Source organism: Rhinopithecus bieti, unplaced genomic scaffold (assembly GCF_001698545.2).
Source record: "Rhinopithecus bieti isolate Rb0 unplaced genomic scaffold, ASM169854v2 scaffold_9877, whole genome shotgun sequence".
NCBI lineage: Eukaryota > Metazoa > Chordata > Mammalia > Primates > Cercopithecidae > Rhinopithecus > Rhinopithecus bieti.
This window is the reverse complement of record NW_016806237.1, coordinates 1,365,890-1,392,996: the sequence shown is the minus strand read 5'-3', so window position 1 is coordinate 1,392,996 and position 27,107 is coordinate 1,365,890. Positions and strand designations below refer to the sequence as shown.

Below are 27,107 nucleotides of genomic sequence, written 5' to 3'. Positions count from 1 at the left end.
TGAGGTCAGGCTCCTGAGGAGACCTTCGTAGGTCTACACAACAGGTTTTAAGTCTTAAGTGGCTAGAGAGGAACACAGAGAGCCAAGGATGCTTCTAGGATTTGCCACTGAGGCCAGTTGCAGCAAAACATCATGAAAAACATTCCAAGCAATACTGTTAGAAATGGGCCCTCTTGCTGCCGGGAGCTTCAGGCTTGGAGCTGCCTTTCCAGCCACTGTCCAGTCATGGAAGCTTCTGTCCTGACACACTGGGCATGAGACGTACAGCATGAGGAGGTGGGCTCAGGGTTTCCTCAATCCCTACATTTCTGCTGGCAATAGGGTCTCATCAATGACTCTAACTGCATTCCTTGTAAGAGGGGTGCCGGGAGACAGAGCCCAGTGTCACAGTAGTAAAACCATCCACATCCTAACTGTTCCTGAAGAGCCCAGGCCTCGTGGGGAGCTAATAATAGGCTCTGCATGTGGCCCACTCACTCACAACTCCACCTGGGGAGGAGGCCATCACTAGGTCTGCGTCTGGAGGAAAGGAGTCAGTCCCTCCCCTGGGCTTATGTTCCCTTTTGGCCCACGCTGTCTGCAGAGTTCATGCAGTAGCTGAATTGTGCATAATTTACAGCATAGTGTAATTACCTTCAGCTTTAGACTCAATAAAAACTTCCTATGCTAGCTGGGTTCTGCACCATAAATGCATACCCACAGCCTCCCTGCAGGCCCCAGAGGTCAGGTATCCCTGACCTGGGCTTGCTGGAACAAGGGTCTGCCTGATCTGAGAGCAGGAAGGGATCCAGCTACCTGGGCATGGAGTCTGCTGCAGTTGGCCAGCCTCATCTTCCAGCCTCCAGCATGGGCCTGGGCAGCGCCTGCCTTCCCTGAGGGCAGGGCCTGGCATGGGAGTGTGATACTCTCTATCTTGGTCCACTTCCCTAGTGGGGTGGGCTGTCCAGGTAAAGCAAATTCCCATTCCACTCCCCACCTGAAGGGCTGAGGGCATAAGGCCACCAGCAAGGGGAGGCGACCTTCTCAGGGTCACTTGGTAGGTCAAGGGCAGGGTTGGAGCTGCAGAGTTTGCCAGGCAGAAGGGCAGGTCATATTCTCCCACATGAATGACCAGGCTGACTGTGGCCAAGGCCTCCAGGCACAACACTTGGGGTTTGGGTCAGGGCTCCCAGATGCTGGCACTCAGGACAGAGTGGCCCCGAGGGGGAAGCCCATTGATTTGTCTCCCACAGACTCAGGGCTCCAGTGACACACATTGATTCTCTTACAGTTGGGAGGGTCAGAAGTCTGACACGGGTATCGCTGAGCTAAAGTCAAGGTGTGGGCAGGGCTGAATCCTTCTGGAGCCTCTGGAGAGGTCCATCTCCTGCCTTTTCCATCTTCCAGAGGCCCCTGCAACCCTGAGCTTGTGATTCCTTTCTTGAACCTCAAGGCGAGTCATCTCCTGATCTCTCTCTCTCTCCATGTGTGTGTGCACGTGTGTCTCTGTGTGTGTGTCTACGTGTACATGTGTGTGTGTGTATGTGTCTATGTGTGTGTTTATGTGTGTGTGTCTGCATGTGTGTGTCTCTGTGCATGGTGTATATGTGTGCTGTGCGTCCCTGTGTGTGTGATATGTGTGCATGTGTCTCTGGTGTGTTCTGTGTGTATGTGCATCCCTGTGTGGTGTATATGTGTGCATGTGTCTCTGTGTGTGTATGTGTCTGTGTGTGTTTATGGTGGTATATCCTCCACGTGTGTATGTGTATGTGTTGCATGTGTGTCTCTGTATGTCTGCTGTGTTGATGTGTGTGTCTCTGTTATGTGTGTCTCTGTTATATGTATATGTATATGTGGCATGTGTGTCTCTGTGTGTCTGTGTGTGTGTATGTGTGCTTGTGTGTGTCTCTGTGTGTGTGTTTGTGTGAAACACCTCTGCCTCCATCTTCCTGTCTCTTCCTCACTGATCTTCCCGCCTTCCTCTTAGAAGGACCCTTGCGATTACACTTGGGGCCACCTGAATGACCCAGGCTATTCCCCCACCTCAGGATCCTAATCCCATCTGCACAGACCTTTTGCCACGTAAGGTGATGCACACCTGTTCTGGGGATCAGGACATGGACATCTTTGGGGCCATCATTTTGGCTCCCACACTCATGAACGTGGCTGGGTTGAGTAGTGGACCCGGCACATCTTCTCAGGGCCATTTCTGGGGAGGGTCCTGGTCTGCCCAGGGTTGCCGACATGCAGGGCCCCAGGCCCTGAGCCCTATGCCTGGCCCATGGAATGTGCCTGCCTGAGTGAAGTGTGGAGTAATTTTCTCCACGCAAAACAGAGTGGCTTCTATTGACACGAATCCATAGCTCCTCCAGAACCTGTGCAAGGCTGGCCGGAGTGAGGTGTGAGTGGGCTATTAGGGACCCAGGCAGTGCCCAACAGTACCCCAACAGGTCCGGGGCCTCCCTCAGAGGGAAGTCAATAGCTAGAGGTGGGTACGTGGGTGTTCTCACCCATTCATTCCCTCACATTTGAAAAGTCCTAGGAGGCTTGTGGAGCCAGAGGGACCTTCTGAGGTCACTGCAGGAAGCTGAGGCCCAGAGAGGGGAAGGAGCTTGCCCCAGGGGAACCTCCCGGGGGGTCCACACCTAGACCGGACCTTGGTGCCAGCACAGGCCTCAATCTCTACAGCACCCTGATACCACTTAGGGGATAATCCCAGAGCCCAAGCTGGCCTTGCTGGCCTTTATCTCATGGGGACAGTGTGGGGTCAGAGCGTCAGAGTGCAGAATCTTCCATGCACCTCCATGCCGCAGGCTCTGGGACCCACATTCTTTAGGGAGGGACTTTTCTCCTTTCCTTCCCTCTCATTATTTTTCTTCCTTTCATTTTTTTTTCTTTTTAATCTTTTCTGATAACCTTCCACAGATAAGGGGTTTAAAAATGACACATGATTCCTTTTAGATATCTTCAATTTCCATATATGAAAATACAAATCTTCATTATTTGCTTATCCACAAATGAGCAGGACACCGGGCTGTGGTTGCTGATGAAAGCAGCCCTTTTAATTCTGCTGCTGTGGGAGGGTAATGAGCTGTGGCCGTGCACATTGCTTGACGGCCATGCAGAGCTCGACTGGGGAAGTGTAGGGAGCCACTCTCCAAATTACTCCATTGCCAGAACCGGGGCCAGAGGTGCCCCAGAGTGCTCTGCATCTGAAATGGAATTTCACTGAGGCAGAGACAGCTGGTGGGCTGGAGAGAGCTCTGCCTGCATGTGACCTTCAGGAGCTGCTTGGTTTCTCTGAATGTTGGTGTTCTTCCTGGTCTAAGGCTGGTGATAAGAATGTCTACCTGTTAATCAAATGAATCAGATCCATAAGGCCCCCTAAAAAGGCAGACTTTGTCTTTAGCATTCATATTATCCGTAAACAAGCTTTGCAAATGCGTGGATTTCAGTCCTGAGGGGCTTTTTCAGTGAGAGTTCATGCTAATGACTTTCTAATTAAGTGTCTCCAAGAGCCACTGAGATGAGTTTTTCCACTCAAACAGGTGTGTGGTCTGGACGGGCGATGACCGAGTTTTCTTCTTCAACCCAACGATGCACCTGTCTGTCTGGGAGAAGCCCATGGACCTGAAGGACCGCGGAGACCTCAACAGGATCATTGAGGACCCGCCCCACAAACGCAAGCTGGAGGCACCAGCAAGTAACTAAGCACTGGGTTATTTACATCTCCTTTGAAGTGTTTAAGCTGCTTATTTCTAATGAATGTAAAGTGAAAGCATGTTTCTTCTTGGTTATGTTGAAAATTGACTATTAAGGAATCCTGTGCACGATTGCAGAATTTAGTAATCAAGTTTTTATGGCACTTCCTGCAGAAACCTTGATCCTTCCAAGCAGTCGGCTCTGACTGTCTTTTTGCATCACGTAAGGTGATTAATGCAGAGACAGCCATTCATTCCATCAGCCCCTCAAAGCTTCCATCCAGCATCACTGTTACCCAACATTTTACTCTTGTTCCAAATGTCTTATGAACGCCCCTTGAGAGACCAGATGTCCACAGATGGAGGTGTCTTTTCTTCCACCTTACATTCACTTTAGACCTTTGCACCACATCGATCTGCTGTTATGTTTGGATGGATGCCTCAATTCGATAAAACCCTGGTCACGGACGGGGGAAGAGATTCTCTTCAGCCGTAGAGGAATGGGGTGCTTGGCAGAGGCAGTTGTTTCTGACAATGCCTGTAAATCTTGTTTTGCCAAGAAACAGAGAGGAACTTTTAGCATTTTCACAAAGGATCTTTTCCGATTAGATCTAATACATATTTTATTAGCTGCTGCTTAGGGAAAGCCCTCCTCCCGGAGCATGTGGATTCAAACAGTCTTGACTCCACTGGAGACGTTTGAGAGCAGGAGCTCTCCGCCAACGTGAGAGGCAGAAACGCCTGGCTGCAAGGCCAGGCTGGTGAAATGGGAGCTTGGCTCTTTGTTTTAGTTTTGTGTGGAATTCTATTGGGTTCCTAGTGGCATTGGGTTCCTAGTGGCATTGGGTTCCTAGTGGCATTTTTAATTTCACATCATCGAGGGCTAATACTAGATGACGGCAATTCACACTTTGTGTCAAATCCAGAGGTATTTGACTGAAACTTTAGAAGACAGTATTATAAAAGTTTTATCAGCATTTTTAACCATAGTAAGAGACATGGTGGTAGTCTTTTAAGATTGAGACATCTCACGTTTAAAATGTTTACTCCACTGAAAATAGTAACAGCATTCTCCAGAGACTGAATCAGCGTGTTGGGAAAAGAAAAATCTCCAAGGTGCGTATGGAATTGAATCTGTAAAACGTTGCTGTATTTACGGACAGTGAAGATTGAATTTGGCGATTGTGTTTCCTCCTTTGATCAGGCCACATTCATTATTAAAAGGGGGCCTTGTACGTCCTGAAAGAGTGCTTTAAAATCATTACAGAGAGCACCCTCTCAAGGTTCCTACTCATGGACAAGAGGATGGTGCACGATTTGGGAAATCAGGACACCCTCAGACCCCACGAGAAACACTGAGGCACAGTCTGTCCTAATGATGATTTTGTTTGCTTGGCAAAGGCAGATCACGCTGGCAGATTCCTCAGTCCTTTCTTTAGCTTGTGTTCTTGTAGATAATTGGGTGATGTTTCCTTCTTCCCCAAAAGAATTGGTAGTAAGGAGAAAGAAATGAACTTGTTAAAGGCAATGCATAGCTGCTCTCTCATTTCTTTTGTTTGGACCAAATCAGGTCAGGTCTGAAAAGAGGTAGGGAGGCGTCTGCAAACGCCCCCACTGGGCCACCTGCTGTCTCAGGGCTCGCCAGGACTGTGGGTGGACGACAGGGGTCTGGATTACCTGGCTCAGAGCTCGATGCTCTGTTTCCTTCTTTTAACAAGAATCTCATGTTACACTTTGAAAAGTAGAGAGTTAAGGTTTTACAACCAGAAATACCTGATTAATTTAGATTTAGCATGTTATGGTGTTTTGTCTGATACCCATTTTATTATGGTGGACCTAAGTACTCTACTTAGACAGACATGTGATTACAAAATTACATGTAGTTACGAAACGATTTTTAATCTTACTTCCCTCCTCATATAAAGAGAGGAAGAGATTTGTCTTCAACCAGTCTTTTTTTTTTAAACCTGAATCTTAAGGATATGCAAATGACTTCGATTCTCAACTTCCGGTTGCCAAGGTAGAATTGATGTTTAAGAGCACAACTTCTAATTCCCTAAAATGCACTCGGAGAGCTTTGCAGCGAAACAATTAGGACAGGAGATGTTTCTGGAGGGTTAATTAATGATCAGGGAGCAGAGTTGATGGCCTGCAGCCATCAGGAGTGACTGGCATTCTCCCTGGCCGACGTTCATCGTGGCTCCTCAGATATTTAACCCTAATGATGAAAACAAGCTCTAGGGGAGATGGCTCTGGGTGGAGAGTTTTGCTTTTCACATTTTGTTCAACTATCAGTCATTGTCGATGTGAATATATACATACCTATGTGTAGTCTGAAATGGGACAACTACGCTTTCAGTCGACACCCATTACTTTTCAAGAGGCAAATGAAATAGAAGAATTTTATAAAATGACTGCCACACTTAACTGCTCTTAGGTCTCAGGGGCGTGCGTGTGTGTGTGAGCGTGTGTGTCTGTGTGTGCGTGTGTGTTCAGTGGGGGTGTGAGGCGTGGAGGTTGTGGCTCATGTGCCGGGCAGCTGTGGGATGCAGGATGCAGCTCCGTCAGAAGTGCTGAGACGTTCGTCATTGCGCAGATAAGGGAAGAGACCACTTTTTCATTCTGTGAGCACTGCTGAAGGATTCCAGCGAAGTCTTGAATTATTTTCTAATTACCTTGCAGTGCATCCAGATTTTTTATAGCTGTAGTAACTGTGCTGTTAGTTGAGAATAAATGCCAGTAGAACTGGAGGAAAATGAGAAGTGCCAGGCTTCACCCTCACCCCCATCCGTTCCATGCCATGCCGTTCTCGGGGATCTTACCGACACTTCAGTTTGGAGGGTGCTGGCTGTGGCATTCCCACCTGTGCCCACATTTCACAGGCCTATCAGAGGCACGGTTCTCTCACTGTCTTCGCCTGCAGCAGCCGAACCCTCTCTTGCTAGAGACGGCAGCAACTCCCCTGCCATCTGGCTGTGCACCTGCAGCCCGGCCACCTTGGCCTGCTCTGCCTGCCCTGGCCGTGGGGGGGCGGGGGGGGGGCACCTATCACTTTACTGGGACATTTGGCGCAGTCTGGTGGGAAGTGTTGGAGCTGGGGCCCTTGGGTTCTTCGTCTGGGGTGGAGGGAGGAGAGGTAGGGGAGAGAGGGGGAATACAAATGCCGGCCTCTTTCCTCCTGCCTGGCTGTCTCCTGTTAGTGCCTCCCAGGGGTGGAGGAGGACTGGGAGCTCTGGGCTAAGAAGTGAAGAGGGGCCTTCTCACTGCCTTGGGGAGTGGAGGGACCACCGGGTGGGACCCTGGGTGTGTGCAACCCCCACACTTGGTTCCATTGACTCCCCTCCTCAGTCCCACGCAGCAGATGCCGTCAGCATTGGAGACCCTTTGCTGCTGTAACAAATTATCACCATGGGGCTAAAAGTCACACAAGGTGATGATCTTACAGTTCTGGAGGGCAGACATCAAGCAGAGGCCTCACTGGCATCGGCAGGGCTGTGTTCTTTCCAGGGGATTCAGGGGAGATTTCCTTGACTCCTGGCCCCCTCATCCATCTTCATGCCTCTCTCTTCTCTCTCTGGCTCTGGCCCTCCTGCCTCCTGCTTCCACTCTGAAGGCTCCCCGTGGTCTGTGGGGCCACCTGGATGATACAGGATGGTCTCCCACCTCAAGGGGAGCTGTTTAGCAACCTCCATCCCCTTTTCCAGGTAGCCCAGGGTATGCACACCTTCCAGGATTCAGATGTGGGCATTGGTGGGAAGCATTAATCTGTGACCCATGCCCGCTGTACAGAAGAGGGAATTTCAAGAAGGAGCTTAGTTAACTTGCCCAGGGTCACACCTCTATTGAGTGGGGAATGGGGATTTGCACCCTGGCGGGTCTGATGCCAGGCCTGAGGGCAGCCTGGCCAGGCCCCCATGAGCCTGTGATGGACACAGGTGACTTTTTGTGCCAGCTCACCAGGCAGCAGCTGCAGCAGCTGTGCACTCAACAGTGTCCCTCCCTAGCCTGCGGGGAGATGACATGGACGTCACTGGACTTAATTGCTCTATAAACACTTTAGACATTTGTATGCAAGACCAATGTAAATTGATAATGACATTCATTTCACCAAGTAGGATGTAAAATTGTCCGGTGAGTAAACACAGCTGTGACTTGTGAATGGGTCACTTTCCCCAGCGTTGTTTGTCCGAGAAGACAGCGCACACTGGATCTATGACATCCAGGGCCCCAGGTGGCTGGGGCACTTGGGGGGACCCAGGGCTGCTAAAAACACAAATGCCAGAGCCCTGGAGGGTGGTGAGCTAGTGTGGTTCTGTCCATGAGGATTCCAGGCAATGTGGGAGGCTCTGCCCACCTGGAACCCACCTGCCCCAGGCTCTCTGGGAGGAATCCTGGCCTTCATATCACAGCACCCTCTGCTGGCGTCCTGGCCCTGAGCCGCCTCTTTGCACAATGAATGAACCAGGTGGCTTGTTGGCTAAGCTCCATTTTAGTGCCCACTTTGCTTAGTCTCTGTAACATGATGCCAAGATGAAGCAGATGAGCTGCGACAGGTGTCTCTTCCTTGCAGAATCCCGAGTTGACCGTGCAGGAAGTTGAGTGTGAGGGTGGAGCTTGCAGGGCTGCCGGTGCAAGGGAAGGAGTGAGCTGGGGGAGTCTCTAGGATGCTCTGATCACATTCACCCCTCAGCTTGCTGTGTTTGGCCTCAACTGGGAGGCCAGGTGGGCAGGGCAGGGGCTGAGCCAGGCTCCCGGATGCACCAGTGGATTCGGTGGAGAAGGACAGACGCTGACATAGCATTTTTCAGAGTAGTTTCCCCAGGACCTAAGACATCAAGCCACCACCCACCTCCGGGGCCAGGAGCAAAGGAAGGAAAGGGAAGGGAGGGGAAGTAGGAAAGGAGGAAAGGAAAGGAAAGAGGGAAGGGAGCAAGGGAAGGGAGGGAAGAGAGGAAGTTCATTTTCTTTTGAACCAGTCCTTTACTTAGGGACTGGTGACTGGCCAAGCACTGGACTGGACACAGGACACCAAAGATGAGCAGATGTTGGGCAGGGAGCGCTATGTCTTGCATATTGGGGTAGAGAAACAAGCAGCAATGGATGGGTGGAGTGGGGTGACCCAGCGCAGCAGCCAGGGGCTTTTCCCTGGGGCATGGTCACTCACACGGGACCCCAGGAGGTGGGGAGGGGAGATAAAGGGTGTGTTTTGAGCTCTAAGGTGGGAAGAAGAAGGTGTGCTTGTGGCTGAGCTGAGAACGGTGGAGGGTGGCTGTCTGGGGCTGTCTGGGGACAGTGAGCCTCAAGGCGTGGAAGGCTCGGGGAAGCCCTGCTGTGATCACAGCACCTGTGCTATGTATGGCATTTCCAAGTGGCCACGGAGAGGTCCCCATTATTGACCAAATCCAGAATGTCCTCCCTGAGTTTCAGCTGGGAGCCCAGGCCTAGCAAAGCAAAGTGACCACGTCAGGTCCGTCTCCTAATCAGGGTAGTTGCAGCTCTGCTACGGCTCTTTTTATCCCTAAACTTCACACCCATCACATTTCTCTCATACACAGGATGTAATCTAGGAATACAGAGAAGTCCAGTTTTGGCATCTGTGGGCACCTGGCTGGACCTGCTGGTGGAGTGGGGCAGATCCAACCTGGCCCCTGCACAGCCAGCCTCTCGCCCCTCAGTGCAGGCAGTACCCCCACCACCTTTCCTGGCAGGAGCTCATCCCCGCAAGACTCTGCTGCCCTGAGCCATGTGCCTTGCCCTCTCCGCCAAGGGCTCCTGCTCCATATCTCATCCCGGTGCCCGACCTTGTTTGCCTCCTGGGCACCCCTCGCACAAGCTGCCTGCCTGTAGATGAGTTCTGGCCCAGCCCCTGCAAGGTGCTCTCTGGGGTCCTGGACCATGCAGGAGGACCCCCCACTGTGCCTTTCTTTGTGCCCAGGAAAGCCACAGTCCTGGGAGAGCACTGACTTTTCCACGAAGATGCCAAGCCTGAGTGCTGCCTAGATGGGGGGGACCCGAGGTTAACGTGTGACCTGGGGTTTGTATCCAGCTCACAGGGTTGAGCGCAACTGCCTGGAGAGGGAGGATGACACCACCTTCCAACCTACCAAGCCCCATCCTCCTCAGGACTCAGGATCCGAGCAAGCAGGGTAGGGCATTGGACAGGATGCAGAGCAGGAGGCCCCATCAGAGAGGACAGAGCACAAAGCCCAGGGCCACTCAGCAGCAGGGCCCTGTGGGGCTGAGCTTCTGCCAGGAGCAGGGGTGGGGGTGTCACCTGCACCGGAGGTGAGAGGCCTGGCTGTGCAGGGGCTGGGTCCACCAGCAGGTCCAGCCAGGCACCCACAGATACCAAAACTGTAGTTCTCTGTATTTGTAGGGTGCAGTCTGTGTATGAAAGAAATGTGATGAGTGGGAAGTTTAGGTGTGCCAAGGATCCCATCTGAATGCAAATTTGCCTTACGCACCAACATTCGGCTCCTATGATTCCATAGTAAGTTCTACCAAAGATTGTGCCTACCCTCTCTAAGAAGACTGACAAAATTAGGTATATTCCCCACCACTCACAGAAAGGAAAATATTTGGCTCAGAGACTCAGGACTTTTACTACCTGATACAACCAGCCACACTCCCTGAACTCAGTGACTTACAAACACACTCAGACACACACACACACACACACACACACATATATACACACACAGACACATACACAGAGACACACACAAATGCATACAGATACACACACATATATACACACAGTCACACACACACAAGCACGTGGACACACACAGACACACACATATACATACAGTCACACACACACAAGCACGTGGACACACACAGACACACACATATACATACAGAAACAGAAACACACGTACGCATACACACAGACACATACACAGACACACATACACACAGATACACACACACACACTGACACACAGACACACACACACATATGCATAGCCTTGCTGGCAAATGCATAAAAAACAACACATTTAAAAAATACATAGATATTGCTGTGTGTGCATTAATAAACATGTTAGAGATTGGCCCACTGCTGCACGCTGTCTGCACCGCACCTGTAACACGTCTTGGCTGTCCTTCAGGCTCAGAGCCTCCCTGTCTCCTGCACCCTGTTCCCTCTCCCTCCAATCCCTTGCTTTTCTCTCCTATCCATCTCCTGTCCCCCCACCTTCGTCCTGTCTGGACGCATGATGACTTCCTCAGAGCCTCCTCTTGGATGGACGTCTGGGTCATCTGCTTTGTGCTCACACACACAGTGCTGGAAAGAACACCTTTGTACCTAGGTATTTACTTTAGGAGCGTTTCTGCAAACATATCGATTGTGTAATTTCACATTATTAGAACTGTTGTCTCAGAAGGTACATGCATTTTAGATTTTGGGCAGGTATTGCCGAATCTTCTCCCAAAGAGATTGATCAGTTCACACTTGTACTGATAGATTCTGAATAATCACCTTAGCACTGTAGAGCATCAGACTTAATTCTTAAAGCCATTCTTCATTTCAGTTGGCGTTGCTTTAATTTTGAGTGAAATTGAACCGTTTTTCACAGGTTTGTTGGCCATTTGTTTTGTGTTTGTGTGTTCCTTATCTTACTGAGTTATTTGGACTTGAAAATCAAGGCTATCAGTGTTTGGCTACAATAGTATCATAATATTTTTCCTGGTCTTTTGATTTTTTTTTTTTTTTTTTTTTTTTGCCATAGAACCAGTTGTCCTTGATTTTTTTTTCTCGTTGTGGTAAAATATACATATCATGAAGTTGACCATTTAACCATTTGTAGGTGTACAATTCAGTGGCATTAGGTATGTTCACAATGCTGTGTAGCTGTCAACACTACCGATTTCTACAGCTGTTTCCTCACCCATAGCAGAAACTCTGCCATGATTAAGCCTTGTCACAAAGATTTTCCCCTTACGTTTTCTTCAACAACTTTTATAGTTGTAACGTGTACGGTTAACTCCATTTGAGATACTTTTTACACGTAGACTTGTTCAGGGATGATTTCTGTCAAAAATATTTTTTATCGGGTGAATTGGCCCGACTTTCCTGGTTTTGCATGCTTTTGAGTTTTTGGTTGAAAAGTAGATATGCTAGGCATTGTACTGGGGCAGCTTTGGTGGAAATCGGATTCTCCCACTTCCCAGAGATCGCTGATGTGGGCTTGTGCAGGCAGAGCCATCCAAGTGCGCCTTTTCCAAAGTGATGGCCTTGAAGTGTGTGTTCTTCATAGCGTGTGGTGGCTGAGGCTTCAGTTCCCTTGTCTTTGCAGTCAACTGAGAATGGCAGCCTCTCTAATGCTATTCTTTTATTTTTCTTTGTTTTTTTATTTCTTCGAGACGGAGTTTCGCTCTGTTGCCCAGGCTGGAGTACAGTGGCACAATCTCGGCTCACTGCAACTTCTGCCTCCTGGGTTCAAGCGATTCTCCTGCCTCAGCCTCCCAAGTAGCTGAGATTATGGGTGCCCACCACCACACCTGGCTAATTTTTGTATTTTTAGTAGAGACAGGGTTTCACCATGTTGGCCAGGCTGGTCTCGAACTCCTGACCTTGTGATCCACCCACCTCAGCCTCCCAAAGTGCTGGGATTACTGACATGAGCCACTGTGCCCGGCCAGTGTTCTCAGTTTGAATGGGCAGAGCAGGTTCCCACAGCCAGGAAGTAGAAATGCCTGGAGGTGGCCCAGCATGGTGGCTCATGCCTATGATCCCAGCATTATGGAAGGTCGAGGGAGGTGAATCACTTGGGGTCAGGAGTTCTAGACCAACCTGGTCAATATGGTAAAACCCTGTCTCTACTAAAAACGTGAAAATTAGCCTGGTGTGGTGGCGGGTGCCTATGATTCCAGCTGCTTGGGAGGCTGAGGCAGGAGAACTGCTTGAGCCTGGGAGGCAGAGGTTGCAGTGAGCCGAGATCACACCACTACACTCCAGGCCGGGTGACAGACTGAACATGGAGAGCCGCTGAGTGTGGGCCTGGGGGAGGGGCTGCTGGGGGCCACCCCTCCCTGGGGCAGTGGCCACGGAGGTGGTCCCAGTCTCATGGTTTCCTCTCAAGAACATGACATGGAAGTGCTTACCGCAGACCCTCATCCTGAAGCTGGGCAGAGCGAGACTCCGTCTCAGAAAAAAACAGAAATGCCTGGAAGTGCTGGGCTTGGCACGAGTGAAGCTTGGGAAGCAGGGAGCATAAAGTGTGTCCTTTGGGGTCCTGGCCTGGAGGGCTGTGTTGGGCTATGGAGCACACGCAGAAGGCAGCCAGCGAGGAGGAAGTGGATGCCCTCCAGTGTCCTCTCTTCCCTTCCATGGCCCCCCCGGTTGTCATCAATGGTCTTGGCTCTAGACCAGTGGCTCTCAACTGGGAAGGGCAAATTTACCCCTGTGGACATTTGGGAAGTTCTGGAGGCATTTTCATTAGCATGGTGGGGAGGAGCAGGGATCAGGGAGGCTGAGAGACACCTGCAGGGTACAGGGCGGCCCCCAGGGCAGAAGAATCCAGCCCTGGAGTCAGTGCTGCCAGGGTCAGGGCCAGGGCACAGGGTGGCTCTCAGGGCAGAGCAATTCAGCCCTGGAGTCAGCGCTGCCAGGTTCAGAACCAGGGGCTGCTGGAAAGTCAGGAAGCTCCGCCTGGGCTGTGGCTCCTCCACCCTCCCAGGGCCAAGTTTTGCTCGTCCCCTACTCTGCACTGCCCACAGGAATTTCTTCCCCCAAGGCCTGCATCCTTTCAGAAGGGTGGAACATCCACACAGGGTGTGCATGATGGACACTGCGGCCTTGCTGGAAGGTGCAGGGCAGACATGCCGTACCCCGGTCCTTCTAAGGCAGCCTCCGTGGTCCCGTGGCTTATGTGGGGCAGGGACGACCATGAGCTGCCTGGGAAGCTCAGGTGGCAGAGGCCCCCAAGGATGATGCAGCATGACTGCGGTGAGCCAGGGCTTCCAGAGCCTGACCCTCTCCTCTTACCACGGGCCCCATGCTGCACACTGAAAACAAGCCTGTAAATAGATTTGAGTGGTGAGCTGGTAACAGAGCTATTATTGGGATTCTAAAAACAGGTGTGGAGAGGATTGTAGGGTTTTATGGAAAGAAAATGTGCAGAGACCCCTGCAGTTGTTGAAATTGATGTCTTTTCTCATCAGCTCTGCGCTCGTCCTAAGCTGAGCACTGTGTTCATTGCAGACCCTCCCAGGAAGGAAGTGCAGGCTCAGCAGTCACTGGGAAGGTGGCCCCCGGCTGGCTGGGAAGATGGTGGGACGCTCTGCCCAGCCCAGCCCAGACTAGTTCAGCCCAGCCCAGCCCAGCTCCGTTGGCCACCCAAACTGGGAGGGGTGGAATGAGCCAGAGGTAGACACAGAATGAGAAGCAGGTGGGAGGCCGTTGTGGTGCTCGGCGCGTGTGGAAGGCACTCCGCCTGTCAGGGAAGAAGCGATGACACTCCAGACCATCTGCATGATCGTCTTTCCTCTTCCCTCCTGGAGACCCATAGGAAGCACCAAAGCCCCTTTTTACTTTTTCATTCCAAAAGCTCATCGAACATTTACAGGGCTGACCACCTCAGAATGGAAATAGGGGGCCATGTCTTCAAAATTGATTTGGCTTTTGGAAGTAGATGGGCGTCCACAGTGAGGCACGGCTGCGTGCAGGGTAGGGGAATCTTGTTATCTGTTGTAGTAGCTGGAGAGGAGCTGAGCGTGGGCCTGTTGGAGGTGCTGCTGGCGGCCACCCTTCCCTGGGGCAGTGGCCACAGAAGTGGCCCCGGTCTCATGGTTCCCTCCCAAGAACGTGACATAGCTTTGCTCATCCTGGGCCCTCGCCCTGAGGCTGAGCAGAGGTCCACCTGTAATTCTCCACCCTCCAGCCCCTCTGGAAGGCCCAGCACCTGCTAAACAGACAGTATCTAAAGAGAACCACTCTGCAGATCAGCACAGTCAGATTTCTGTTCTGCTGAAATGTAAAAGCATGTGTGCCAAGAGGAAACTCGTTGTAGGATTTCACGTCAATCTTTAAGAGAAGCCTGTTGTCTTAATTTCTAGATAAGTCTGCTGGAAAGTGAGTGTCACCTGGTGGTTGTGCCAAAGCCCTGAGCGCTGACAACTCTGTTCATCTGATTTTCTTTCAGCTGACAACAGCGATGGGTCCAGTTCTGAAGACAGCAGGGAAGACCCAGATGTGAAAACCAAGAGGAACCGGTAGGTGGCCGTTCCCTTCCCCAGCGGGTCCTTCCCTACTGGGTACTCAGGTGATATAGAAAGAAAAGGCATCATTTTGACCACGTTGACTATGAGCAAAGAGCTAATTCAACCGCTGGACAGATGGTAAGAGGTCTCAGGTTCTGTCTTAGCAGTGTCCTGGGCACCTGCTGAAGCAGGTATCTCAGAGGCTTGGGGCACTTCAGACACTGTACACAGGGCCTGCCACCCCCAGCCTACCTAGGCGCCCACATGCTCAGCCCTGCTGTGTTTCCAGAGTCCTGTAGAAGTGGTCATGGGGGCCAAGTGCGTAGGTGGTGCCATGTGCTGTGTCAGAGGTTAAGTTTAGGGGTCAGGCAGCCCTGGCTTGGTGCTGCAGCTCCATGTCTTGCCTGCTTGATGACTTTGGGCAAAGTTAGCCAACCCTGATCTCAGATTTCTCATATGTAAGATGAGGCTTTGCAGAGACCCCAGTGGGCCCTGGGACAACTGGATGAGATGATGCCTGCGTACCTGCAGGGTACACACGGCCAGTGGGTCTCCCTCCAAGTCGGCTGGTCACGGTTTGGTTTTGGGAGTTGCCATGCACCGAGGTAGGGAATCCCTGTTTTCCATCAAGCCAGGGGATGGCTCCTGCCCTTTAAGCCCTCCTGTGTGGCTGCTGGGCTGCCCTGCCTTGCCTGTGAGTTTCACATAAGGGGATGAATGTGGAAGTGTGTGTTTAAGTTCCCCAGAACAGGGAGATGGAAGGAATGCTGTAGTTGCTGGGCCCCATGTTTGGCAGAGAAGGGTGGGGAGGACTCTGAAAGGCAAATCAATGAGGGGCGCTTCCCAGGCTCTTCCTGAGCTGGGCTGTTATTGACCCCATGATGCCCAGACATTCCGTTGGACCCTGGGTCCTGCCACGGCCCACAGGTGCGTTTGTCCTGCACCAGGCTCCTGTACCAGCCCTGCTCATGGGATACCCTAGGCTTGCAACAGGAACCCAAATGAACTGGTCAGGAATCTTAGCACTATATGCGTTTTCTATTTTTAAAAATGTACTTTTGCAGTAAGAATATTTGCCACAATGAAGGTAAAACAAAATCTTGACTCAGAGCCTGTGCCCATTCTCACCTTTTCAGTCCTTTCAACGTTTTAGCAAAGGATGAAAGGATGGTAAGGAAGAGAGGGGAAGAGGGAGCAAGAGCTGGGCTTGCGGGTGCCTAGCAGGCCCAGCAGCTGGGGGTCAGAGCGAACTCTTCTGTCTGCTGGCTGCCCATGGAGCCATGAACAAAACACATAGAACTAGACCTGAGTGGTTCAATAGTAAGCAGACACCACAGAACTTTCAGGAACAATGCGAAGAAGAATAACAGTGTCTTCCCTAAGCCAGGAAGGTGATCAGGTAGGAGGTGGAGCTCTCCTTCCCCAGGGGTCCTGCCGCCTGGCCCCACAGCACGTGGAAGCCTGTGAAACACTATGTGGGGAGGTCTAGGACCGCACGTGGCAGGGCCGGGGCTCACTGGCTGTGGAGGGAGGACGCCTCCTACTCAAAATCTCCTGGGTAGCTGTCTTCTTGCTACCCCAAATCTCCTCCATAGAAAGTCACTTTTGGGGGCCAAAGGATGTTGTGTGGGTCACAGGGGATGGACAAGGAGCACCTCTGATGGGGGCCAAGGGCTCTAGGAAAGGACCCAGTGCAGCCTGTCTGATTTCACCATCACACGTGGACCTCAGCTAAACTGGTCTCCGTTGGTCTTTGGGTATGTGTGCTTAATTTAAAACACAAGACGAGCTTCCTGAGGCACAGGAAACATGGAATGTGGCCATGAGTTGATGAATTTTGAACTCGTGTGGGTGGAAAAGCATGGCGGGATCCGAAGCAGTTGGGCTGTCCTCCTCCTCACCCGGCTGCACTTCCCATCCCATGGGTCTGGCCTCGGTTCCCAACAGTTGGCATTCAACAACATCGAAACGCTAATTTTGGTTTTAATCATCCGAATGATTTCCGTCACTGAAAACCAACTTTGAAACACGCACAGAGGTTTTGCATGGAGCTGCCTCCGTTTTGGCAGCTGTTCATTTCCACGTTGGTTCCAGCCTTAAAGATTCCATGGGAGAGGGAGACTCTCAGGGAGGCTGTGGCCTGCTCTGAGGTATGGGAGGAAAACGCTTTGGCGTTCATTTTGCAGCCAGCCCGAGGACTGAGCACGCCCATCCCGTCCTGGGCATTCGTTCATAGACCGGTTTACAAAGCCATGCCCTCTGTTTGGAAGCGTCACCATTGGGCAGGTTTCCCAAAGCTCTTCCGAAGCACCAACCTGCACGCCCTGCTCAGAGCAAATCGCCCCGGGCTGGGCAAACCACCAGCATCACGGTGGCATTTGGATCCCTCTTTGGGAAGGTCAGTAAGTCCACGTACTCCTCAAGCTCCTAACTGCGCTTATGTATTTCTATGTCGTAGAATCAGGCCCGTATAGTTAGAGAACATGCCTCCAGGGGGCCTGCTGAAATCTGTCCATTTGGACCTGCCCTTTTTGTGAGGATAGCATCATTTTGCCTCATCAAAGAACACTAAAATTCTCCCGCAACGTGTGATTCATCAGCAGTCAGATTATGATGTTTAAGAAACAAGCAAATAAGCTGAGATGATGATTGTTTTGGACACCGGTCTCCACTCCCCACATTTCCTGTGAAGCCTGGCACAGTCGATACACATTTTGGGCATTCATGCCCAGATGGAATTACATCGATTGTGAAAGTGACTCAGGTCCACATGAAACTTTTCCTGAAATTCTCTCGGAGGAGAAATATGTCACAATGACAAGCATTCAAATTACTGAAATAGTCTAATCGACATGGTGAGTGTCATTTCAAATAGCTTGTTATTTACTATTTAGAGGGATGCGTTCGCAAGGACCATGCATCTTCCCTGGGACTGGAAAACAGACTCATGACTGCTCGACCCCTTTCTGCTCAGGGCCCGGAGGTGCTGCCAGTTTCTGATGAACGGGTCTTTTCATAGTTCAGACCTGCTTTGATCTTTGATCTTCTGGCTTTATAACTCTCCCTTTCAAATGGGCTCTGAGGAGCATCCCGTCCGCAGTCCCCTTCTGTCCGTCTGACCTCACGTGTACAGGGTGGTGGTCTCTGCTGACTGGTATCGCTGCAATTGTCTCCCAACTTCCCCCAAGAATGAGGGCCTGAGCATCAGAAACCTGGACGCCACGGCTCGAATCACACCTGTGATTTCTGGAATTGCTGCGGTGTTTTGAAGTGGAAATATATTTTCTTAAGTCGACAGATTGTTTTGTGTGGCTGTGGCCGCGGGCTTGTGAAATGCACAGTGTAGCTTGCATGAGTACTCACGGGAATGCCCCACCTATTTGCTTCCCTCCAGAGGGTGGGTGTGTTTTCAGTACTCTTTTCATATAATTCAGTTACCCCGTATTTATGACGTAATTAGGGTTTGCCGGGGGGTTGATGCCCATCCCTGCAGGGATCCAGAGATCACCGAGTGAGTGGGGGAGTCAGTTTCCCCCAAAACTCAGTACTTTCTTCACAAGGCTGGTTATCAAATATTTGGCTCACTCTATCACCACTTGGAGGTATACATTTATCAAAATCTCAGGTAGTTTCCTCTCCCGTGAGAGAGAACGTATTTGTTCTGTATTATGAGAAATGACAGGTTAACTCTTCAGTGTGGTCACTTCAGTGGTAAGAAACGCTCAACTTGAACGAGGAGGAAGAGAGGGTCAGAGCAGATCACAGGATGACAGGCAGAGGGACACGGGGGCATGGGCCCTGAGGGGACAGCCAGGGTGGGAGAAGCCAAAGAGAAAATGGTCATGTGAGGGGACATGGGTGCCGTGGTTTGCCTCTGGCTGTCCACCCAACCCTTATCTGGAATTGTAATCCCCATGTGCTGTGGTCTGGCTGTGTCCCCACCCAAATCTCATCTTGAATTGTAGCTCCCGTGATTCCCACGTGTCAGGAGAGGGACCCAGTGGGAGGTCATTGAATCACCAGGGCGGGTCTTTCCCCCGCTGTTCTTGTGATAGTAACTAAGTCTCACGAGATCTGATGGTTTTATAAACGAGAGTTCCCACACGCACACTCTCTCTTGCCTGCTGCCGTCTAAGATGCGTCTTCCGCCTTCCACTGTGATTGTGAGGCCTCCCCAGACACGTGGAACAGTGAGTCCATTCAACCTCTTTTTCTTTATAAATTACCCAGTCTTGGGTATGTCTTTATCAGCAGCGTGAAAGTGGACTAATACAGCATGTGTCAGGGAAGGGGACTTGTGGGAGGCGATGGGATCATGGGGGCAGTTTCCTGCATGGTTGTCTCATGATAGTGTGTGAGTTCTCACAAGATTTGGGGGTTTAAAAGTTTGTGGAAGTCTCCACCGACCGCATTCTCTCTCCTACCACCATGGAAGACAGGCCTTGCTTCCTCTTCAACTTCCGCCAAGATTGAAAGTTTCCTGAGGCCTCCTGAACCATGCGGAACTGTGAGTCACTTAAATCTCCTTTCTTGGAGAATTACCCAGTCTCAAGTGGTACTTTATAATAGTGTGAGAATGGACTAATAGAACAGGTTAGGTCAGTTCAAAAGATCCCAGGAGATGGAGTGATTTCCATAAAAGCCAATTCTGTTGTGATAGGAGAGACAGATGTCGTAAGATGGCCCAGTGTGTGCTTAGCTGCCTGACACTGGATTGAAAAGTCTCAACAAATATATGAAAAAACAAATATACTCAAGGAGTAATAGTTATTTTACCTACTTTTAACTTTTTATTATGGAAAAGTTTCACATAAAAGCTGGTACAACATAGTTTGCCTCCATGCATTCATTTTCCATCATCAACTCAAGGCCAGCGTTTTTCTGCTTTAGTCCATGCCCCCTAGATTAGTTTGAAACAAGCTCCCAACATCGTATAAATCTTATGTGTAAATATTCTATAATACTAAAATACAAGGATATTAAAAATATAAGCATGGTAACATAGTCACATCTTTAAAAACAGAAATGATTCCTTAACATTATCAAATGGGCTCCCTGTCACGGTTTAAATTTTCTTGACTGTTTTATTTTCTCGTAGAGGTTTGCTTTCATATCAGGACGAAGTCAGTTTCGGGTATTGCCCTCTGCTTCTCTCCTAAGTCTCTTTTAACCTGCTGGTGTGTTCCCTTCTATGCTTCATTTTTATTTTCTTCATTTGTTTTTGAAGGAGCGAGAGGTTTTTTACAAGTATGCGTTTCCCATCGTGTGGACATAGGTCATTTCATCCCTGGAGAATGGTTTGGACATAGATCATGCCTGGGGCATGGTTTAGGGGCGTGTTCTTCTGTCCTCTGTATTTCTGGTAAATCTGCAGTCAGATTCAAGCTTTATCGTGGTCAGGTTGGATTAGTGCTCTGGCAGGACTAATGGCGGCTTTGAGCTCCTTCCGTCAGGAAGCAGGTGATGTCGACTTGTCTGTCTTTACATGATACAAGCAGATGATTTATCTTCACCTAAGACTTCCTTAGAGATTGCTGAGTGCTCATCTCTTAATTCTGCCATTTTATTCACATTTACTAGCTTGCCTACTTTCATCAAGATGAACTTACCCTCATAAACCATTGACTCCCTCAAGATACTGTTTAAACTGAAAACACACAATGAAGCGTTGATTCTTTCCTTTAAATATCAATTTCCAAAATACTGCATCAGTTCCCTGGTATCCTCGAAAGATGACCAACTTACTGTGAATTGGATGCAAACATGGTTGATGTTTTAGTCAATTTTAGTTACTATCTTTATCCTTTAGAAGACAATGACAGAGCTAACTCTTGGTTATTCTTGGTTCATTTTCCCAGATATGAGCTGTATCTTATGAAAATATAGGTGGATGCCTTTCTTCCGTCAGGGCATTTTCTTGAATTGCTTTCATGTCTGTTCTGTTTCGTGGCTTGGAGTCACCTGTGAACTGTTTGGTTCTCCCTCAGCTTCCTCCTGGGTCACCTCCTTTGCACGCGGTTGACGCTTCATCATTATGCTCTTTCTGGATTTCCTCTTCCCTTCTCGCCTTCTATTCCTCCTATTATGTCATTTATGACATTTATTCACTCTTGTGTTCCTTCTAGTTTATTCTTCATTTCCACTTTTTCCCTTTCATTTCTAATTATTTCCCAGATTTTCTCAGACTGTTTTTCAAGTCTTTGACCAATATTCTTTTTTACTCATTTTAAAATAAGACATATGCTGATATTTTATAACACCTATTTTTTTTCTTTTAATGTTTAGCTCCTTTTTGAATAGTCAGTTGAATTGTCATTCAATATCTGGATGTGCCTCCCTGTGGTTTCTCTGCCACCTGGGGACGTTTCTCTGCGCGTCAGTCCTTCTTGGTGGTGGTCTTGGTAGTGGTATATGGGGTGGGAGCATGGTGGTTCTCTGTCATCCCTGTTTAGATGAGACCGTGATAAGAGCAGTGGCCCTGGGCAGTATCCCAGGTCTGTGGCTCTGGGACTCCATCCTAGAGTCTGCTATTGTGACACGGGCTGTGTTTTTGGGGGACCTGTCTCCAGATCTGTGGTTCTGGGGCTCCCTCCTAGAGTCTGTGATTGTGACGGGGACTGTGTTTTAGGGACCTGTCCCTTTGCTCTGCGTTGCACTCTATCTGGACCTGCCCCTCCATTCCCTGGCATCTCTGTCTGTTGAGACAGCTGCTGTACTGAGCTCACCAGTCTGTGTCTAGGGTCCAGCCATTTGGAACCTCCTGGGCCACCCGGGCTCCTAAGAGGTTTGGACCCTGGAAGGCTTCTGCTCTTGTCTGCCTCTGCTTACCATCAGCCTCTTAGCTGCAGGGGCCTGGGGGCTGTCTCTTGGCCTGGGAATGCTGCTCATGACAGGGTCGCAGGCTGGCTGGTGTTCAGTGCCTGGCTGGGACGTGCCTCGGTCTCTGTCTCTGTCTCTGTCAGGGCCCTGGCCTGGACTTGCCCACGCACGATGGCATCTCTGTCAGGGCCCTGGCCTGGACTTGCCCACGCACACTGGTGTTCCTGGGGGTTCTTCACCCAGCAGTATGTGAAGATGTTGTGTATGGGCCTTTTGTTCTGTTACTCTAACAATCCGGTGTGCTTTTGTTCTGTTGCTCTAACAGTTCGGTGTGAGCTTTTGTGACTCTGGGGAGATAAAAACACTTCCCTTCTGCCTTTGTGGAATTTAGTTTCCTGCCGTTTGTTTTTGTTTTAAATCTCAGAATTCCTTAGAGTCCAGAGTCCTGTGTCCTGAGATGCATGTGACTGGGCTGATGTCTCCTTCAATATTACCTAAAATCAACACCTGGAGGCAGCAAGTAGAGACAAGAAAATAGGTTTTTGTTACTGAGGGTTTGCTTTTTCAGTGATTAATCAGCCTCCGTCAGCCATGCCCCAAATTCTAGAGCCAAGGTGCCCTGACTGTCTCCCTCAGCTCTTGTCTGGCCCCGTCTAGAGTTCTGAGAGCTCTGAGACCAAGATCTCAGATTGAGAGCTTTGGTAATTTTGCAAATATTACCAGAAAACTACCTGCCAAAGGACAGGACGTGGCCTGGTGTCTGTGCTGCCCTGGGTGGAGGTAGGTGCTGCCTCTCTGGAGCCACCAGAGTGTGTTCTCACATAAGGAGACTGCACAAGTTACAGGTGCAGAAACACGTCCTGGGGAGGTGCTCAAGGGCCTCCTAATTAATTGCTGGGGAAGCCTGGCAGCCAGCACTGAAGCTGGTACTGAAACACAGTCCCCAGCAGAGCTCATCACAAAGCAGGAGCTCAGGCCAGAGCTGCCGCCTTGCAGCACGGAGCTGCCCCGCCTCCCGCAGCTGAGAGCTGGAGCTTGCTGCTCACTGGGATTCTGCCCCCAGCCAGGATGAGGCCACCAGCAAATCCTTTTCAGCAGGTGTTTCGCCTTCTGAGTGGCTCATAAACCTCAGCTGGCAGAGACTTCAGCCCTTCCCAGGCCTTGGTGAGCCTGCCTCTCAGCATGGTGGAGAGTCCAGGAGGCCACAGCTCCCATGGCCTGATCTCTCCTCATTCTGCCCCCTCTCCCCAGCATGGCCCATGTGCCATAGCCACACGGACAGCAAGTGCACACGGGACAGAGGAGTGTGGTCACACTGAAGACTGGGATTGAGCTGTCCAGCCACGGTGGGGCCTGTCTGGCCTTAGGCAGAGCCAGAAATGGGTTTGTGATTCCCGGAAGGGGTGAAGCGGGCAGGGCAGAAGCAGGGGTGCTAGGCAGTCAGGAACTGGGCAAGCCAGACAGGCCAACAGTGAGCCTGTGGCTGGGACACAGATCCCTGGAGATTCCAGGCAGCCCAGACCCCAGCTGGGAACTCACGATCGCTCCTCCAGGAAGATTTTGCATCCCTGCCCATCCCAGAGCCCCATCTCTGTGCACTGGGCAGTGTCACCTCTGCGTAAGGGCAGAGGAGCAGCTGCTCCTGCTGAGTTCACCCAGCTGCCTGCAGGGTTCCTACTCAGGGCCAGCGCCAAGCCCCAAAGCCAGGGTTTTGTTGGTGGCCGTGATCCATCCTGGGGAGGCATCCATCTCGATGCCATCATTGGCTGTGAATCCCGACCATCCACGTGAGCAGAGCAGGCGGAACCGACGCCCCTGTGCTCCTGTCTCACCTGGGGGCCTGCAGCCCACCCTGATTGATGTGCCAATCTTCCTTACAGCTGCCAGAGGCACGCTTCTGCACTGCACAGTGTCGAGGCTAAAAAACTAGAGAATACAGATCTTTCAAAGTTTGTCTCATCTGAAGACCATTTGTTACAACCACACGTTAGAATGTCTGAGGCCCCATAAGGCAAAAGATTCACAGAAACTTTGATTCCTGCAGAATTTCGCATTGTGTCTAACACCAGATTTACAGTCTGGCAGTATTTTGATGATAAATTCCCAGCCCTCTTTGCTGGAAGAAAGAACAGGTTCTTCCCATCCATAAAATTAAAAAAAAATGAGATGTCATCCAGATGAACAGAGGGCTGGAACCCAGCCTGGAGAGAATGGGTGTGGATGATCAGAAGCTGGCAGAGATGATGAAGGTGAAAAATCATCACCACCACCACCATCATCATCTTCACCACCATCTTCGTCACCATCATCACTGTATCATCATCACCATCATTGTCATCAAAACTATTTCTAGACCAGCCATTGTGTTAAATATTTTAAATACATTATGTCAGTTTTTCCACCTGGACAGTGGGGTTGTGCTGGTGATGAAATGAGGTTATGGAGGGACACTGAAGAGGAGAAGGTTCGACATAGTGAGCCCTCGGTGGATTTAAGGGATTCTTCTTATGTCCTTTAAATCTTACAAGCAAATCCCAAGGGGCTGCCACTATTATTATTTCCACTTTATAAAGGAAGAAATGGAGGGTTGGTGAAATGAAGAGACTTGCTCGGGAACACAGAGCACACACTGGGAAAGCCCGGGTTCCGAGCTCAGAGACCGCGCATTTCATGAGTGCCCAGCACTCTCTCCCCAGCTCACCCCTGCAATGCAGATCCTGTTGTTCTTGTTGTTGTTGTTGTTGTTGTCATTTGGGGGATAAAGAAGGTAAAGCTTGTAGAGGCCAGTGCAATGCACATCCACAGACAGGCAGCAACGAAGAGCCAAGCCAGCAGGGGGTCCAGCCTTGCTTGGGTCTCGAAGTCTTGCTCTCCGCTCCTGCGTGGCGTAGAGCTGAAAATATCAAAACCATAGTGCACTTGCAAAAAGTCACCTTGTTTTATAAATTTCTCTGGCAATTTTGTTCAATGAGAGTAGAACTCAGTGGCCACTCATTCGGAAGACTTACAGAAATGTGGCAATAATTCCATGCTGGACAAATTCCAGAAACATCGCTCAGAAGGGCAAGGTCTGCGATGCCAAGACAAAGGCTGGGGTGGGACGGGGACTCCTGCATGCTGAGAGAGGAAGGCTGGAGACCCTGGAACCCTGTTCCTTTAGAATCTGGAGCTCAGCTGCATAGGATGCTAGTGGGTCTTACGTGGGTCTCCCGCAGCTCAGGAGCCTGGCAGTGGGCCCTGGAATTAGAGCCTTGGAGACCTGTCAGAGGCCAGAGATCTATGGGATGGTCAAACCCTGACCCAAGGGCCAGGCAGTGTGTGCAGATTTGCATCATCTTGTAGCATCAGCCAGGCAAGGAAAGTTGCACCTTGGTCTACGCCGCAGTGATTGACAGAAGAGTGTCCCCTCACTCTCCAGGAGCCTCCGCTGCCAGGACAGCCTGATGTCATGGCTTCACCTGGTGAGGCATCTTTTCCTCCAGGTGGCCTCCACCCACTCATGCCCTACCTGGAACAATGCATGATTTTCAAAAATCCACCAAGGAAACCATGGGGCAGTCTTGGATGTCCAGGAAATCATTTCTGAAATGCGTTTGAGAAGACAGGGGCAGGGCCTCATCTCTGTGGGGTCCTGACGGAAATTCCCACATGCTCCAGAGGCAGCTCCGGACAGGAACCTACTCCCGCCCTGGCTCCCCGGGTGCTGCCCAGAGCTGTCTCTGCACTCCATGGCTCAGGGCGGCCCCTGGCCAGGCAAGCAGAGAAGCGAGCACTAAGTCAGGACTCGGGGCAGTCGGAGGCCAGGATGCGTCACTCTGTTCAGAGGCTCTGGGGTCCCATGTCCCTGGGAGTGAAAGGTCACAGCCCTGCCGTGGGTGAGGAGACATCAGGACCTGGATCCTCGAAGACCTCTGAGCACTGCCCCCCTCCATACCCTCCCCTCACTGACCTCCTTGCCACTGTCTCTGAAATATTCTTAGATGCTCCTACCTTAGGGCCTTTGCATAGCTGAGCCCTGAGTCTGGAATGAGCCTCTTCACCTCTTCCTAGGATCTGCTTGTGGGTGTCCTGCCTGCCTGGTGATGGTCTCAGACCCTCCCCTCAGCTGCGTTCGTTCGTTTGCTTTTTGTGACTTCCTGAGCATCCAACATCTTTGAATACACCACCCAGTTTACTAACTTGGTGGTATTGGTTATTTGTTACTCTCTGTTCCTCCCTCTAGGATGTGAGCCTAGTGAGGGCAGGGGCCTGGGATCCCAGGGTCTGGAGCAGGGTCCGCTGCAGACACCAGCAGCTGCGTGCTAACCAAGGGGCCCCACGCAGCCCTCTGCAGGCTCCTGCAGGTAAGGGTTTCTGTTCAGTCTCATGACAGCCGTGTGGGGCCAGTGGGTTCTGTAATAGATGAACGACCTGGGAGGCTCAGAGAAATGAGGCAGGTTGCCCCAGTTGGGAGGACCACAGGGTAGTCCCCATGGAAATGCCTGCTGAATGTAATTGAAGCGAATTTGGTTGCACCCGAGTTCTGACAGCAATTCTCTGACACCAACTTGGTGTCCTACAATTAAGTCTAGTTCTGACACCAACCACTCAGAGATACTGCAGACCCCACAGGGGAAGGGCTCAGCCCTAAGAAGACCATCCCTACCTCAGACACCAGCTGTAAGTGGGGTCCCCAGGCTACCCTCACATCTGTCTGATTTGGTTACAAATTCTGGAGCTCTCACCACCCTCCTTCAGGTTTGATACTTTGCTAGAATGACTCGTAGAACTCACGGAAAGCGCTATGCTTACGATTCCAGTTTTATCTTATGATCAAGGTGACAACTCAGGAACAGCCAAATGGAAGAGACTCATGGGGTGAGATCGGGAAAGGTCTCAAGGGTAGGGAAATCCACTGGTGATATTCTTTTCTCTGTCCCCCTACATTTGTCTTGCTGCCAGCATACTGATTTGTTCACCAACCAGGGCACTCCTGAAACTCATTGTTCAAGGGTTTTATTGGGGTTTTATTACAGAGAAATGATTGATTAGTTTATTGATCACTGGTGAGAAGATTTAATTCAATCTCCAGCCCCTCTCCTCACCCTGGATGGCAGGTGGTGGGTGGGGCTGGACGTTCCAACCCTCTAGTCTTCAGGGCTGGTGTTTCCTGGCATTGCCAGCACCTTCGTTGAGACTAAGAACCCAGTGAGTGGCTTCATTAGTGCAGCTAAGATGTGGTATGGTGGAGAGGTCTCCTTATGAATAGCAAAGGTCATTTCTAGTGCTTAGGATGTTCCAAGAATTTTTTGGAGCTCTCTGCCAGGAACTGGGAGTAAAGACCGGATTAATTATTTGTTATATCATAGGCCTAACATTTAAGTTCCCAACCCACTCTTCCCCAGCAAACAATACTGCCAAAGG

The 27,107-nt window shown here is 50.5% G+C and overlaps 1 protein-coding gene across 1 annotated transcript in view; it reads left to right on the top strand.

The window, feature by feature from the left end:
- TCERG1L (transcription elongation regulator 1 like) overlaps window positions 1–27,107 on the top strand; it is a gene marked incomplete at its 5' end in the record, with an annotated part of 233,204 nt that overhangs the window by 172,551 nt on the left and 33,546 nt on the right. The window contains 2 exons of the mRNA XM_017875317.1: window positions 3,528–3,682; window positions 14,828–14,897. Of these exons, the coding sequence (XP_017730806.1) occupies window positions 3,528–3,682; window positions 14,828–14,897 (225 nt within the window). The remainder of the gene's footprint in view (window positions 1–3,527; window positions 3,683–14,827; window positions 14,898–27,107) is intronic.